This window comes from Falco punctatus (assembly GCF_963210335.1).
Source record: "Falco punctatus genome assembly, chromosome: 3".
Classification (NCBI taxonomy): domain Eukaryota; kingdom Metazoa; phylum Chordata; class Aves; order Falconiformes; family Falconidae; genus Falco; species Falco punctatus.
Genome location: NC_137582.1, coordinates 46269501 through 46288219, shown reverse-complemented (window position 1 = coordinate 46288219; position 18719 = coordinate 46269501). Strand labels below are relative to the sequence as shown.

Here is an 18719-nt window from a genome sequence, read left to right as displayed (position 1 = left end):
TTATGTTCTACACAAGAGGGAACGGTAGGGTAAAATTACCTCTACCTTTAACCACTCATTCAGTATCTGAAAGTCCTGCCTGGTGGTTTTCTATCCCTGAGGCCATTTAAACCTACACCCTTTTTTTTTTAAAGTGGCATCTGTAGCCTACTTCAGAGAAATGGAGGAGCAAGAAGTGGGCTCCCTTCTGTTGATATTCTTATTTTTGAAATTAAAAGATAGTGGAACAGGAAAAGGGAGGTGGAATATGATCCAAAATAGCCCTGAATTGCAGCCAGCCAGCAGACTGGCCCGGTGGCATTGGCCTTTCACTATGAAGCAGCCTCTCAACTACTGAATAAAAGCTTTCCAGCTTTTGGGTAGAATTGCCCTGGATTTCAGGGTAGTATGTATCCATGGAATGACACCAGACCACTCAATGACTCTCCACGTAAGAATGCTGCTTTTCCTGAATCTTTTCCAGGGCAGCCAGCTCCTGCCTTGCTCTGCTGACTGTGGCTCTGGAGGAGCGCTAAGAGAGAAGAGCCATATCTTCTGGCAGGAATGGGATACAGTACCCTGAAATTCCAGTCTACGTACAGGGAAGGACCAATACAGAGCATGAGAGAGCAGCTATTAAGTAGCATTCATCCATCCCTACTTCGCATGAGTAATAGCTATCCTATTAATACTTTTAGAAATTAGGGTATAAACATGTAAAAATAAGTTAAGGGCATATATAGGACCACGTGCATACAGCAACAAAAGGCAGGATAACCATTTTGTTTCCTATTAATATGAAAAATCTCTCTATTGGATGTCATTCTACCCGATTTTACTGTGAAGCTGTACAGGACAAAACAGTTTGGATACCCATGGCACTCACTGTACCAAAGAGAATGCATACATATCTTATATAATCTCCCTGGGATAGCTCTGGGAGGGAGGAAAATAGCACCTCTATGCAAAATACTCTGCCTCAGGTATCTCTTTTCTTTGCACTGGGGCAATGGGGGTACTGCCCCAAACCATCAGCTCCAGACCAGTTCTTCTTCCTTCCCTTGGACTGTGCAGGGGATTTGGCAGCTGAGTTCATTACCCTTAACACTTATCAGGCCTCAGGAGGGCTAAAAAAATGCCAAGGCTTTGTGCAACAGAGTCCTGAATTACATTCTGTATTGTGACTAAGAAGAAATGTAAAATAAACAATATAATTTTACACTGTGCTGTGCATGGCCCACAAATTACAGGAGGAGGAATTACATGAAGAACAATTCATCTCTGAGATTCCAATTATAGGTGTGGGGAGAAAACAATATATTTGTGAGAATTTGAAATGCAGAGCAGTTGGCATAGTTTTATTTTAAAATGATAAATATTTTCAGATCGAAGTGCAATTAGTAGTGAAAATGTCATGTAGTTTTACTATGTATGTTTGTTAATATGGCTGGCATAACTCATTTTGGAGATGCTTGCAGTGCAGAGTCCTGTACTGCATAGATCATAACCAAAAATACAGTACTTACATGTATATATAAAATGTATACAGAGACAACATTGCCAAACAGCCTTTTGGGACAGTTTAAAAGAATATCATTAATTTTTACTGTACACTTACACTTCTGGCTCAGTTCCAGCACTGGCTTTTTGTAAAAATCATTTCAAGTATAGAATTATGCTATTTGCTTGCAGCAACATCACAGGAACAGTAGTAAGCCATATGTTGCTACTTAGCAACTTGGTCTATAAGTCCCAAAGCATGTACTGATTTGAAAATTGAACAGAAATGATAATTGTTGAGGGATGCTGTGAGGCAACTTGTCTTGGATTACCAAGCTATGCAGATGTTTGATGTTATACAGCAAAAGGAACAAAACTATATTTTTCCTGTCCAGTAGCTGAGCTTTTATTTATGCTAGCCTAAAGGGGACAAATTGATTAAACCTCTTAAAATAATACAAGGTGACGTCTTTCTGGATATGAACAGTTTGCAGTAAACAGAAAGAACTGAAGTACATGTCAGCGTGCATCAGGAGCCCCCCAAATTCTGCCTCTGTAGTCACAGAATCCTGAAGACAGCCTAGTTGAAACCTCTCGGTCCTTGGTGTTGCATACCATGATTCAGTCTGCCAACCTACTTCCCAAACAAACTGTGTCAGACTCTGAAATTAGAAAACGATGCTTGCAGCTGACTCAGTCAGCATGATCAGAGCTTGAATAAAAGTTTCTGATAGGGCCAGGCATCTCTTAATATGTGAGATTCATATCTTAGTTAACAGAAGTGTCTCCATGAAGGAAAGTGGAGAAATTAATTCACTCCTCATTCTGACAGGATTCAAACCCTCTTTTCTGATCTTGAAAGGGAACAGCCAAGTTACTGAGGGTGGGAAGGAACCTGCACTCCTCTTACTGAAGTCATGCAACTGCAAGGCTCATGAGAACAGATGCAAAATTGACACAGAACAAAACTCCATGGATGAAGGGACGAGGCTTTCACCTGCGAGAGAACGCTTTCTCATCTCTTTTTATAGGATTATTTGTTTTACATCCAGTACCATTCAGAGGAAAATGAACAGTCAGTCTTGAAAAGAGGGACAAGAAAATACGGTCACATCCTTTCTTCTTCCTTTCCTTCCCTAGTAAGCTACACGATCTTGCATGCTTTGTTTTCAGAGCAGTGAACATCATATTCTTTCCAGTTTTAACAAGCAGATTGGATGTTGAAATGGTAATCAGTTCACCAATTTTTGGGTGTTCATCAAATGTTGCCTGAGATAGGAATGACACCGCATTACAGTCAGTGAAGACCTCACCAATACTGTCAGTGAAGAGCTTAGTTCCTTTGAGAAATGACTAGTAGCTGTCTACATCAGGAACGGGTTTGAGAAGGCTTCTCTCGCAGTCCCAGGTTCTTGCCAAAACAAGAGGCAGGTTTCCAACACACCCCAGCTGCCTGCTCCTAGTGTGTTGTTTTGTCTCCTTTTTTTAAAAAAAATGTCATTATTACAGGCTTTTTCACATATATTCACTTTAAAAACCACTGCAATGTTGTAAACGCCAGGAGAGAATCACAGTAAGGGAAAGGATGGTGTGACAGCTCAAGGCTGACAGCTGCTCTCAAACAGGCAAAGGAGGCAGTTATTGGTGTGCATTTGGTGATAACTTAAATTACCATGCCTGGCAGTTGAGCTATCTCTTGCCACATGGATCCCCCAGCAAAGGACAAAGAGTTTTGACACCAGCCTCTGAGTTTGGAACTCCACCTGGGAGCCAGACACCCAAGAGCTCAGCTTTGCAATGGCAAGGTTTTAAGTCTGTAAGCCCTTTCTTGGCTCCAGCCCTCAGTAGGCATTCAGGGTTTTCTGTTGTCATTGAATTTGGAAATGTCATATTTGATAGATTTTCTCTTTGAAGACAAAAACATTTGCACTGAAAATATCTAGGCCTGGATCTTTAAAGGAACTTTAAGCACCTTACTTCCACTAAAACCAGTGTTACATGCATAAATATCTCTGAGTATCTGGGCCTTGTTAGCACATGTAGAAACTGCATAAAAGATTAAAACTTATACTCTTAATTTTTCAATATGCCATTTAAATTATTTAAACTACATGCACACACAGTACAAAAATATCAACAGAAGAAAAATAATTCTGATGTATAATGTGGATTTGCAATTTTTTATTCAAAACTATTTAAGACAGACATAATGATTCTCTGAAAGGTAGCAGCTGCCTTATAACAGCAATCATTCACAGAGTTTGTATTTCTACTCTTTCAAACAAATTCAATTAGCCTTTGCACTTCAAAACCCTTAAGGCATAAATGAGATGATACTAGGCTGCTTTAATCTAATAGTAATACTAAAACTTGTCAGTACAGTTTTTGGATTAATGGTTAGAGAAAAATTAATAATATAATTTTTCATTTTTTAATCAAACAGTTCTATTCTAAACTACCTCTGGATCTTGGAGGGTTCTTAGTTGAATAAGTTCAATCACGCACAAATGCTAAATGCAAAGTACAGTTGGTCTCTAAAGGTACTTCAGAATAACTTCAACAGAAGGCTGGGAAACAACATGGTAGAATATTTTAAAGACAGTCTTTTTGATTGAACAGTGTAGCTCATCTCACTCAGCCTCCTGCTTCCCTGCCCCCAAATGAACCTCTATATCTGAAGAACTCTGCTTCACGAAGACATTAAGCACTGACTGTATTGTCACTTTCCAAAACTGTTGATTTCTAAATTACATCCTGGCCATCTACACACATTTACTATGCATGCAAACTTATTTTCCACCCAATGAGAGCTCTTCACGTACTCCTACTGGTCCTGCAAGAAAGAGGTAGACCAGAGTAGCCACTGCTGGCCCTGAGCTACTGCATAATCTAGACCACAAACCTGCTTATTCAGGGACATTTCTGACACAATCCAACTGACCTGCACCACTATCACCATCACTTACTAACGTGGAATTAAACTGGCTGAAACATGCTAAGAGTATGAAAAATTCTCCCCTACATACAGATTTAGCTACAGGTAGGCAAACCAAAAATGCCAAAACTACATTTCCTTTTTAAGAAGTAATTACAGTATTTACTTTTTAGAAATCTGAAGTATCTTAGGGTTTGAGTGGAAAGGTGGCAGGTTTTTAAATATACACCTAGTATCAGAATTCAGTGTGTAGGGTTCCTCAAATTGAAAGGACTCAAAGATACCTGTAAAGTATCTACATCACACTAAGCCTTCTAGTCTGCAAGCTACAGAAGACCAAGTCATTGCCTTAACCCCACTGCTAATTGTATAACATTGGCAACAGTCCTCAGCCATATAATTAGTGTTAAAAATACAATTCTTCAACTACAACTGGCCTAAGAATGATAATTAAAGCTATTTGTGACATGTGTAGCTTATAATGATTAACTTGTCTGCAGTCAGATAAACAAATAACTTGCACCTGTAAAGACTTTATTTCCTGAAGGTAAAACAACTGTTTAGGAAAGATCATGCTGGCAAAACAGCTGCTTGCATTCTGGAGAGGAAACAAGGTAGTATCTTTCAACAAACGCCAACTCTGGTGTTTTATCAGCTCTATCTCATTAACTGGAAACAAGGCTTAAATGCTTTGTTTATAAATTATGATTATTCCTGATTGCAGCAGTTACTGATAGTGCCACTCATTTGCAATGCAACTCTTTGAATTTGTTTAATTACAATTTGAAACAAGGCAGAGAAGATTAATTAACCCACCTGGTTGGCTGGCACATAGTCCTGGCTCGGCTCTGTCATACTCATATACATGTTCTCACCGTCAAACTGCAAAGGAAATAATAGTAAACATTCAGCAAACTTGAATATTTTTCAACATTGACTGAAAAAAACAGTAGCCATAAAATAATATTACAGCCTGGTTTTAGAGACTCGTAATTGCATGTGTGCATCTTGTCTTTGATGTTCCTGTTGTCATCCTTATTGACCCTGGATGTCAGTGATTTGGAGTAATTAGCGCTCTAGTAATTACATCTAGCAAGCAAGAAATGAATAGTTTCCTTTCATCTGCAATCTGTTTTAAAACAAAATGGCTCATTTTGTGCACCATGTATACATATTGCTGTTGGTTGTAATGAAGTACTAAGTGAATTGCAGTTACTGAGAAAAGGAAGATGAGAATAGATACTGCACTAAAATGCATCTTAATGGATTCCAAGTTTAGCTTCTGAGCAGAACAAGAGTTGAAATTTCAAAACAAATTAAAACCCCCATCAAAATGTTCCCATATCAGAAAGTAGGAAATACATTTCCAGACAGCTTTCAGACATCTGAAACAGCATACCTCCTGACCGTATGGTATAAGAGGATAGTTTGCTCTGTGTGTGAATAAAATAAACATTCATAACCAGAACTGCAAAAATACCCTTCCATAAATGATAAATGCCATTCCTGGAAATATATACAAAGCTTTTGTTGTTGTTCTTTTCCTCCAGTCAGCTGCAGTTAAGAAGTAACAGAAATGCGATAGAAAGGAGTTCATTAAAATCTGAAGGAGAAAAACTGTCAGAACTGAAGCCTCATCCTGTACCAACACAAAAAAGTATAAAACTGCTAATTTGTTACATAATCTGGAAAATGTCACCACAGAACTCTTGTCACGCCCCTTCAAGTGGCAGTGCCAACAGGACAACTATAGTCCCAGTGTTCATTCAGGAGGTAGGGAAAATCTTTTCAACCTTTGAAGCAGAAATGAACAACAGCAGAAATCCCCATCCCCAGTTATCAACCACAAATTTCCAGCTGTTATGACGTGTGTTTGAAATAACTTTCACCTGACCCATTCTGTGAATGCTTAGGGTGACATATTTTGGACACGAGCCATTATTTTTGATGATGCAGCGGCTTTTTTAAAAAGTCCGCACTACTGAGCCTACCCTGCTCCTACAGGAGGTGGCAGTGAAATATCCCACGGACATTTCTTGAGCCACGCTGAGCTTCTCGGGATATTCTACCTGCAAGATGCAGTATATTCAACTAGACCAAGATAGCTAAGTCAAACTGTGGCTTTGGCAGATAGCTCTACCAATTTTTGCTGAGGTGGCTGAAAAGGTTTCAGCTTCCAGCTGTTCATCCTATTTCTCTGCCAGAGGCTACAAGGCTTGTAACAGCAGCAGCAGAAATGAGCAAGTGCCAGCTCCTGCTGCAGCAGTTGTCTGCCATTTGTGGCCAGAGCTGTTTAATAGATAGTCACAGCCTATCTGTCAGGAGTCCTAGTTCCACAGGAGGGAAGGGATTACACCACGGGCACAGATCTGCCGTAGGGAATAGAGTATTTCTGAAGTGTGATGGACTACAGATAGCTAGATTAGAGCATAAAAATAGGTATTGATGGATGTTCCTTCATTATCTCTTGCTTACACTTGCCATTCTCTCAGATTTCTCATTGAAGAATACCCTTATTTACTAGCATTCAAAGTAGAGTTTTGGAGAAAATTTTTTAGCATCTAGATTGTTTGCACCCTGGAAAAAATGCATTGTTTCTTCTACTCAGATGGACAGGTGAAATGCTGAAGAGAGATTTCACAGCCTGCGGTTGGAAACCAAGCGCTCCAGTGTGAGGCCTACTGGAGCTCAACTTATTCAGCTTGTCAGACTAAAGGCTGAAAGGTGCCTTGATCACTGTGATTGGTACTTACACCCTGGAAAGATGTCTGAGTGCAAGATGTCAGCCTTCCTGACAGTGGTATAATGAGATCTAGTGTTGAGAAATGGGAGTTAGAGAAATTCAGTCCTGAAATAAGATACAAAATCCTACTTTAGAAGGTAATTAAGCATTATGTCAACAGCAAACTCACCATTTCTTGGACATTTCAAAATGAAGCTAGATATCTTTTTCAGAAAAGAAGCATTCCATATCATATTCATAAGAAATCCTACGGACAGGATAGTTATACTGGCTGGCTATGGTAGTCCGACCTGCCCTGAAAACCATGATTCTTTAAGTCTCCTATTTTGAATTTTCCTCATTATCTTCATATATTTCCTGCTCTATATTGCAGACATTGCTATAATTTCCTATTTTGAATTTTCCTCATTACCTTCATATATTTCCTGCTCTATATTGCAGACATTGCTATAATTTAAATCTTATGTTGTATGTGTTCAATTGCAGTGAACATGAAGAAATTTCTTTCCTTTTCTGCATACTGGCTAGATACAGTCAAGATTTATTACAATTTATTTTGTTTTCCATAATGCCTGAGCTTGCAATTTAAAAATCTTTATGAAGTGTACTAGTCTTTCAAATAATTCCTTCTTTTGGATGGTTTGGTCATCTATTTGTCCTTGCTCCCAAGCTTACAATCACCAAATTTGCATTTACAGAAAAAATTTCCCTAAGGTATTTTTCCATGAATCCTGGAAATTTTCATCATTCTGTGCGTTGTTCTTGAATCATCTGCCTACCTGATCAGTGCTTGTTACTAGTGGTGCCTCTGGCATTGACAGGATCTTGGATCTAAGCTTTTTCTATTCGTTGCTTGTGGCTCTCCGTTTAGCTCTGAAATGCTTTTGTTCTAACATCGTCTGTGGGCTTAATGTGAGCATGTATCAATGAAAGCCAAAACCAAAAGCATACCTAAAGTTAAACTTCCTGGACTTTTGGCTTGGCCTGAAATGAGAAATGACCTTCTGCAATGTTTTGGATTACTTTGGTACAGTAAATTCTCAGAAAAATATATCGATGCATAACGTCTGTAAAATCTGATTGACCTATTAACATCTAAATATACCCAGCAGCTGTTTGATTTATTATTTAATTTCTTCAATGTTAAAACATGGAGTTTAGTCACTGCAATATTTAGTATCTGCTTGTTAGAAGAAGTATGTGTAAGATGTTGTGTAACTGGTTGCATAGTTCAATAAGATTTGATGCAATGTGTATTTTTTGTAGTGTTTATATTTGCAGGATGCAGACTGTATTAGTTGACACTAACACTGTTGGCATGTTAGTATTCATACTACATTTAGAGCTATTAAACTATTATCTGCCCTCAGTCTAGTGCAGCATGGTGCATGGCTTCTTGGTGCTTCCTACAGCAGGTACTGTCAGGAGATGTCTCCTTCGAGTTTTCAGTATTTATTAAAATGTTTATAAAAGAGTGAAATTATGATTTTTGTATACTAAAATAAAACAAAATATTTAATTCAATGCTGAATTGGTTATTCATCATCCCCTTTCCCAACTACCAACCTGCGGAATACAGATGACCTACATATCCCATGCCAGCTAAAAACCCAGGGTATACAAAGCCTTCAACAACAAGAAGTTCAGAGACACTGATGCAACCAGCATATTGTGTCTGTGCCCACCTTGCCCAAATATGACTATTCCACATTGAAACAATAAACTGAGAAAAAAATGCCAACTAATTGATCAGCTGGAAGGTCCTACTCTTTTTTTTTTTTTTTTTTTTTTTTTTTTCCCATTTGTTTCAGAAGCTTCCAAAACAAGCCCATAAACCCCAGAAATTAATATTGAGTCATTTCAACTTTAATACACTGCTTTGTAACACACAGGCTCTGCAGCATGGCACCTCTCAACTCTCATCCAGAACAGGCTAACTCATACTACATCTACCTTGAATTCAGCTTTAAAAGTAAGGTGATTTATGCAACAGCAGTTCAAGCAACCCATCCAGATCCGACAGTGAGTCAAAAGGTCAGCAAATACAACACAAAGATGCCTCCAACCACCAGATTTTTCTTCCAGGTTATACTCCATGCCTCCAAAATTATCTTATTTTACTCATCATTCCCCAGACCTACAAGAACCTTGTATTCTCTGCCACTCACTGTGCTTGATTTTAAGCAAAGAAACTGCACAAGCATCACTTAACCTGTGGATGATTCATCCAAACATAACAGACAAAACACAAGGCAGGCAGTTAAATGAACTGTCTTTTATGAACCTATGTATGATGTATATATATCATATGACATTTCATCTAAAGCTTTCCTAATGTGTCTCCAAGATCCTTCAGTATCATTAAGGGCAGATTTCAAAATCTTTCATTTTAATCTATTAAAAGTGAATGCTAATACAATATTCTGATGTGTGATAATAACTACTCATGACAACATTTCTTTTCATATTAAAGTGTAACTGCATGAGAAGTTTGGGTGAGAGCAAACGATGAATATGACCACATAGTAATATAAAAAGATATGTAAGTTGGAGCTGTTTGGAATATATATTCAGAATTACGTCATATACTTTATTTAAATGATTATTATAAATAAAACGTACAGGTCAACGCTATGGCTCGGCCAGTTAGATCTCCCTTAGAATCACCCTTTGTAAGACAAGTTACAGTGTTCAACAACCAACATGCACAAAATACCCAAGTGCTGTTATTAAATGCAATTTACTCATTTAAGTTAGGAAAATAACTACATAAACACTGGCTTACTGTAACTGATGCAAGAGCTATGACAGAGTTCAGCGAATGTTCAGAGGGTGGTGAGGTTGTTTTATCATGGATGGATTTACCAAGGGGTCCAAAGCTGGCTTTTGTCTCCCATTAGCATGGCATCACATCAGAGTCATATAATGTAGTCATGGCCCGGAAGCCTGTTTTCATCTTCCCACTTAGGTTGCAGCCAACTCTCCCAGCATTTATAATAATGATTGTGAAGTAGCAAAGCTTGCAAGAATGGTATTTTTTCATTCATTCTTTATGTGCTTCTTCAAATGAAAAACATCATATGCGGACTATGTCACAAAGACATTATAATCAGATTGCATAAAAAATTGGTGACACCAACTTAAAAGATTTTTCATTACAGCCTACATATACAGAATTTGGAAGACAAAAAGAAAGGTACCAGAGTGCAGAAAAAACTAGAAGGGGCTGAAAGCCGAAGAGGATAACTGCAAAGAAAATTTATTTTTATATTGCTAACTGTATGTGAGTATACAGTGATTATAAATGCAGAGACATACCTGCATTAGCCTCATGTAGCTAGTTCAGATGACAACTGCCACAGGGATGTACAGGTTCAACAGAAGCTTCCAGCCTATGTGTCCGCCCCTCCCCACAGGCTACCTTTTTCTATGCCAGGTCACTCAGGCTTCATTGCCAGGGTCACCTGTGCTATCTGGATTACAGGGAGAATGAATTTTCACCCTTATCTCTCTCCTTGCTACCTCTCACTTCTTTGCTGTTGTTGAGAGAAGTGAGGATTTATTTTCCTCCTTTTCATCCACAGTTTTGAATGTCTGAGGGAACTGCCTATTTTCTTTCTCTTTGCATGCATATATACATGCCCTAAGTTCTGCAGGCATAGTTATATCAGCTAGAAGAAAGAAAATCAAGCACATGGAACTTTGAGCTTCTAGTTCATGCTGAAGTACAGCTCAGTATGATGGTACTACATTTCATCCAGGCAGGAAAGCATGATGAATAGTATCCCATATGACTTTTGATGCCAAAACAAGCTTGGGGCTGGGGCGTGGAGCAGGAGGAACTGTGGACACTGTTTTGTGCACAAATGTACCTCAACAGCAATATCCAGAAATGTAGAGATTAAAGGAGAAGCAGCAAGGGAAGAGATGGTCAAACTGGTGAAAGTTGCTGTGTTTATGAAGTTCAGCTTCTGGGTAAAGCCACTTGGACTTGACATCTCAGTATCTTCAAAGGATGCTGAAGATCTTGAAAGCCTGTGTTATTAATCACATAATCTAAATACAAATTTCTCCCATCTTAGATTGGAACTGGAAACTAGATTTAAATTTAAACTTTAGCTATAGCTTTTAACCATAGTTTACCTTGCTCTGACGGTGCCCCAACACAATTTGTTGTTTCATTTTAAGAAAATGTTGCAATAACATTGTGTAAAAAGATCATTTATTTTTAGTGATTTAGTGATTTTAGTGCTTACAGCTTACAGACATCATTTGTAACTTACATTATCTAAAAGCCACTAATCCTGAAAAAGCTTTTAAACTAGGTAATTTTGTTTATTTTAAACCAAATGCGAAGAGTGAACATTGTCTCAGGTTGCTCGATGGCAAACAGAGCAATATTTTATTTTACTCAGAGCTGCTGAAATAAGACTAAAATAATGATGGAACACAACATAAATCATCAAATGGCTATGCTAAAAGAACAGTTGATCTTGTTAGGGCAACCACTGAAGATAAAAACAGAGATGCTCTGTAAACATCATTACACGATGGAAAATCCCTTTCTTGACAGTTTTTCAGAGCGGTATGTCTGCATTAAATTGAAACTCCATTTTGTTTCCTGAACTCTGTTTTGTATGCTGTACTGAACACATGCTTAAATTTGCCCAAGACAGGTTACAGTAATGTATTCCAGACAGGTGTCCCTCTCAGGAAAGGGGCTTGACACCTCACTGAAGGACTATCACAGGAAAATTGTCAAAAAACAAACTAGTACTTATGACTTTGATTGTCTCTTCTGCCATCTTTCCTCCCTCCTTCCAGGATTACTTTTCAAAAGAGAAGAGTACTGGAAGATTTATGAGATGAGGTGAAAATGCCTGAATGGAGTATCATGGCAAAAAGAAGACAGGTCTCTTTGCAGAGCTGGATGTTTCTGTATGGCCAAATGAAGGTGACTACTGCAGTCTGGCAGGGCGTGGAGATGTCCTGTCCCACCTGGAGCAGTAAGAGTCCTCCAGATCACAGAAAGTTTGCTGTACCAAGCATTAGACAGGAGATGGCATGTCTCAAGTTTATTATTGTCACAAATTTTGATTTTGTAACTCATTTTCAGGAGTAAAGTATTAGGAAAATTCTGTTTGTCTCCTCTGCTTTCATTTTCTTACATGCTGTCCAGAGTCTAAACCAGGAATACGGGGTATGATGTGTTTAATTAATCCAAGTATAGTGATGTGTGGGCTAGGCATACTGGAGTTGGGAAAGAATCTGCCCCGGTCTTGATGGCTCTCTGGAGAGTGGGAGTGAGCCACAAGGTGGGCGAGCACTGGCAGCAATCCCCAGGGCGGGAAGCGAAGGTGCTGCTTCACAAGGGAACACTGTCAGACATTTCCCATCCTTGGAAAGAGCCAGAAAGAGTGATGAAACTCTCTCTGCTCACAGCACTCCGCTGACTTCAATACATTCAGTGCCTGAATCAAAGCCACAACAGGGCATGCAGATTAGCACTGCACTGTGTCTTTTCTACAGCATGGCTTTCAAAAAGGACATGTTTTGAAAATACCCTGCTTGATTCTTCAGAATGAGACCATTTTTGTCTCATTTTCCATTTATAACACATACTATTGCTTCAGAAAGTATAGGCAGTACTGTCAAAGTTTTCTCTCAGATTTTTATGCCTGTGCCATAAATACCCAACACAGACCTTCTACTGTTGCGTTCCCCAAGCTAACTCACTATTTACTGCTCTCATTGTGAGAAAGGGGAGGAACCAGAGGTTCGCCGAGTACATTCTCAAAGGTGGCAAGCTGGCTGAATATCTAAATATACACTGGTAGTTAAAACCTGAACGATGTCACTACAGCATTTGTGTTTTTCCTGTGCTTAATAGAGGTTAATGTGGAACTGGAGAGGAGGTGAAGGGGAGTGTTTAGCTTCCCGCTTGGAGCCTGCATGTGTCAATGCCTGACAGAGCCTTGAAGTTGTTAGCCTGCATGCAGTGCGCTAGCTGAATGAGGTTACAGTGCTGAGCACAGCGGGCTAATAGAAGTAGGATCAGACTGATAGGAGGAGTGGCAGAGTCCAGGCACAGCAGAGTGTATCAAAGACAGCCCAGGGGAGAGCGGGTACTGTATTAGTCCTTTGTGTACATTTAAATGGAAGACAGTGAGCATGCAGAGATGAACTCTGAACTCTCTCAGCTGGGCTCCTGCTCCTTTTAACCTTGGGTGTGTAAATAAAATAAAATTTTAAAAAAGAAACAACAAACCAACGCAATGTGGTCTGGATTCCTATGCTAAACTCTTGCATATTGAACACTCATTGAATAAACATACAGGGATCAAAGTGGCAAATGATTTTGCTATTGTTTTCCTCAATCCACACTAAATTATAGATGTAGCAACCCACTGGGAAAATTGGGTGATAAGGTGGAAAGGTTTGAACAACTAAGATTAGACCTTTCTCTTTCTGCCCACAGTAGCTGAGGAAATTTGTTTAACCTGGTAGGTTTGCAATATTTTCCAACCCAAACACACTTGGCCAATTTCATGACAAAGGTCTGATCCTGCATCACAGAAGGTGAAGGGAATCTTGCCATTGCCATTTGGACAGGAACTGGATCCGGTAGAATGGTAAAGGTAATAGGGCCCTTCTTACTTTGAGTTTCAGAGTAATTTTTGTCAGTATTCATATCTGCCTCATCATTTCAAATGGTAGATTATGTAATAAAATACAAGAAAGCTTAATAAAAAGTATCTACAGAGAGCAGACAGATGACTGATTTTTTTTTCTATATTCATGTGTGGAGCTCCCTGTGTCACAGTATGGCAGAAGACAGGCTCCACAGACCTCAGTGAATGAGTTTTGCACAACTAGGACAAAACTGTTCCTTTGCATGACTACAGCAGGAGCTGTGTGCAGGAACCCATGGACCAAATTTAATCCACTATGTTATTTATAGAGTGAATGGGGTATATATATATATAGTTCCTGTGGGAAAGTATGTCTGCTTCTACAGAGCAGAATCTTAGAAATAAAACGGGCCAGAACAACATTAACAAGAAAAGTGCAAGCAAAATTCTACTGCTATTCTGAAAATCCTGTGACAGAGGGTCCTGAGACTTAAACTAAACATAACAATTGCCAGGTAACTAGAAAATCTTGCCTCAATACTGCTATGCCTCATGTTTAAAAGAGTAAGGGAAAAAAAACCCCAAGCCATGGCATATTTAGAAATCCAGTTTTAAAAAGTTATTGAAAGGCTTGATCATCTAAGAACTTAAGCACTCCACATCAATGCAGCAGGTCATTTGAACACGTGCATATATAGCATGCATTAAAGTTATCCCATTGAAGGGGATGACAGTGTGAGAGTATTTAAGATCAAGCAGCCATTCAAATATGTGATGAGATAGGACTGAAGAGCTCAGAAATTTACAGGAACAGGCATAAAATATTGAAGTATGAGCCAAACTCAGATAGGACAAATCAGCTTAAATTTCTGGTAAACAAATTATTTAGCACAGTCTGATGGAATCTCATTAGATACAACTAATTCTGACCTGGAAGGAGGGATAACAAAAATGACTGATCTCAAAGATTTGGCAAAACACAGACATCTGTTAAATGACAAGGGTGTTGTAGGGCTGCTAGACAATCATAGTTTACCAAAACAGCTACCATGGCAGCCACGTGGACAATCCCACTTCCATCCACCGTTACTCTGATATATGAAGAGGTCCGTTAATTTCACCAGGATTGTTTTCATGAAGAATGTAACACATTTATTTCCCTGCCTGCAACAAACAAGAAGCTGGAGCCCCACACATGTTCAAAAGTGGAATTTGAAGTAACAAAAGTTTTTGTGTTTCCAGTTGGAACAGATTCAAAACCTTGACATAGCTTGTAGTTTGACTTACTGCTTTGCTAAGATTGTCTACAGATCAAGCTGAGATACACTGATAGAGCAATGTAGAAAAGTTTGCAGTACTCTGTCCCAGAATAGGTCACTCAAGAGTAAATGTCATCAGAAATGTTCAAACTATTACTCAAAAGCAGAAGAGGAAAAGTTGTTTTACTTTTTTTTTTTTTCTTATCAACTTCAGTGAAGATGTGTCCTTGATGTAATGAAATCACTTATCAGTTCTCAAAAATTCTAAGTGTTCTCTCTATACCTTTTAAGATAAAATTTGACCTTCAAGATTACAGTTCATTTTATGACTAAATTATTCCATGACTGTTCTCATCTTTTGTTTCTCTTTTGTCAAGTATCACTTACAACAGGTTTTTTTTGTTAGTCTGCAACGGTGTTTCCTTTATACATTTGATATATTTTCTTTAAACAGAAAGAAAGGCAAGTCTGTACAAATACATTACTTTTTTTGTTTTGAACGTAAAGAGCTAAAATATAAAGTTACAGTTGTACCTGCTACTGTCTTACCAAAACCCTTTGAAAATGAAAAGTGTTCTACCTCCTCCTTCCCACTTGAGGAAAGAGTGCTACCCTCGGCACTGGCTGCTGCTTTTCCCATCAATACACACTGAATCTATTACTGTTGTACATTCCTCACAGCAAATCAGATAGCAAGTTACTCAAACCTGGCATTATCAGCACCATGACTGTTGTCTTTCCAAGAGGCCATGCATATCAGCATGAGGCAGTCACATGAGCACTGGGAGGAAGTTCCCTGGGCAGGCAAATCCATCCCTTGAATAATAGCAGAATATGTTTCACACAGCATCTGTGAAAGCTTATTGTCAAGTTCTGCCTTGGATACAACTCCAGCAGTGGTGTTTCCATGCATTTTCTCCTTTCAGTTCAAACTCTTCATCAATTTTACTGTTTTATCTTAAGATCTTTCTCCATCCTTCCAGTCTGCTGAGACTTAATGACCCCTACTTTTTAATAACACTTGTGAGCACACTTAAAGACAGATACTCTGTCCCCTTCTTCAGGAAGCCTGTTTTAAATCTCTTTAACCTTCTCTGACAATACACTTTTTTCAAACATTTCTTCATTTGTAACCACTTGAGTGCTTCCTGTTACTGATGTTCTTTTCATCATCTCATGTGCTGTAAAAAAATGAATGTAGTGCTCTAGCTATGCAGGGACAGATCTGAAGACGTTCTCTGTTCCCAGAGTTCATCTAGACTGAGGGGTATGCACCAGCTTCTTCCTTGCTGCACAAGGAAGTTTTGGGTTTTCCCAGCCCTTAATAAATGAAACCTCTGGAAGCTTCTCCTGACCTATACAGTAGCATGGAAAGTTGCCAGATAATTAGGGTAGATATCATGATCTATGATAAATGAAGTTCCATGGATTTTGGCCCAAGTCAGAGCTGTATGTTTTTTTCAAATAAAGCATTTCCAAAATGTATCTTATGATGAAACTGACTTTTAAACATTTTATACAAAAAATTAAAAAGACACTTTAAGCAGAAGAATGTGGCAGTTCAAGCATGCAGCAGCACTGCGGGAAACTCCCTCATATACCAATTGTACACCATAACCACAGACGGGGGGATAGTCTTTCGTATCACTTCTTGTTGTGTTAACTTTCTAAAAATGATGATGCTGTAGACTTGAATTCATCTCTCTCACACCTAGCTGAGCTCTGTGCCTCACAGGACATTATTTTCTGGTATCGGTCTTGCCAGTTTTGAACAGAAATCACATCCCAACCCTGAGAAATACTTAAGGAAGAACTGAAAAACAAACCCGTGGCAATCATAGTTTTGTCAAATGAACATTCACAAGACCATGTCACTTCAAAGTTTCCAACCTGATGTACTGCTGAAGCCCCCAAATGGACTGAAACAAGCTGAGAGCTCTGTTATGCTGGAAAGAGCCATGCAGGCACAAGGGCGGTGCTTTATTTTTACCACTTACCACAAAAGGAGCTCTGGTGCAGCTCCTTCCTGGCTAGCCAGGCTGCAGCAGGGTTGCGATGCACTGGCAATCATTCCCCACATGTAGCAACCCAGAGGGAAGCAGGTACTTTTCAACCCACGGCTAGCAGAGGATCTATGGGCAAGGTGGCCATGGGCTCCTCTCCACCTTAGCCAGCATTAAACAACTAGTCCCTGCAAATTGGGTGCCGGCATTTTTGAACTGGACAGTGACACCACTGTTAAGAGGAAACCCCTTGAAATACAGAAGTACTTCTTTTTAAACAAATAATCCTATAATTCACACATTGCAGCCTGTGCTTCAGTGCACTGAAATAGAAGCAAAATTTAGTATTTGCTAATCTTACTATAATTACAACAATCTTTGCTATAACCAATGCTAATGAGCTAACAATTTTAAAATAAATGTATAATATATGTGATTAAAGCTTGATGGAGCTGTTCTAATGCTTTTATACTAGAAAAATGGCTTCATATTAACTTCTGATGTTTCATTTTCCCCACAGCATCACAATATCTGCTTCTGTTTTACCCAACTGTACAATAACTGTTGTGTTAACTTAAGCAATCTCGTAGCCTAGACAGACTCTTTAGCCATTTTATTAATCAATGAAAGCATAACAGTAATGTCATGGAAAATATGCCTTATCATTTTAGTGCCCGATATTATATTCTCTCACCTCTCTGTATAAGCTACTGAATTATTAATACACCATCCTCTGGATTTGCTAAAATATGTGATGAAAATTATTGTAATATTCTATGCCTAAAGACCATTAAATGAGTGCACATTGAACTTGAAACAAATGGCTTGAATAATTTTTGTTTTAAGAAGTTCTTTGTGTTTGGAAGGCTGAAATGCATATTAAAAGTTTTAAAGTTAGGGAACAACACACTGAAAAGTACAGCTTCAATGGTCATACCTGAGATTATGTCTCTACTACGTATATGCAGAATAAACTTTACTCACATGGTCAAACCCACTTCTAAACTAAACTTTCCCCATCTAGAATAATTTAATTCTGTGTTTATTAATTAAAAAAAAAAAAGTAAAGAAGGAATAGAGAAAATCAAATGGCCAAATCATGCTGCGATTTGCAGATACACAAAAGCTGCATAAAAGTTACCAAAACCATATTTGGCTCCTTCCCTCCAAAAAAACCCCAAAGCACCAATTGAAATAACCAGATATCTACCGATGGAGTACAATGCCCTTGATTTGAATGCAGTTCAGAATCAAACACCTTTACACAGACAGGGCCTGTACCAGGGTACTAGCCTGAGTCTATGCTGGTATAATTCAAATAATTTCAAGACTAAAATTGAGTAGAACATCCATTGATCAGGCCCAGGAAATTAAGGTTTACTTGAGATGCAGTTTGCTTATTTTCTCATTTTTAGGGAAACCATTAAATGAGTTCTTGCATTCAGCACTTAGTCTCTTCTGGTATGCACAACAATCTGTTCTGTGATATTCTTCTAAGAAGAGTATTAAGAGGCTCCAGGGTTTTGCAGAGGCTCCAGGGTCTTAATAGCTGAATTCAGAAACAGCTAGTCATACAGTATTACTGCTTCTCCCTGCGCTCTACAGTTCCTGTAATACTCCCAACTTTCCCTTATGTCAGTGCCTACATGTCACAGAAGTTCAGAAATA

General features: G+C 38.7%; 1 protein-coding gene across 7 annotated transcripts in view; it reads right to left on the bottom strand.

Annotated features, from left to right (window-relative positions):
• Positions 1–18719, bottom strand: part of TOX (thymocyte selection associated high mobility group box) — a 229060-nt gene that overhangs the window by 107384 nt on the left and 102957 nt on the right. For all 7 annotated transcript variants that reach the window (XM_080380400.1, XM_080380403.1, XM_080380401.1 and 4 more), the window contains one exon: positions 5231–5296. In XM_080380400.1, coding sequence (XP_080236526.1) covers positions 5231–5296 — 66 coding nt within the window. The remainder of the gene's footprint in view (positions 1–5230; positions 5297–18719) is intronic.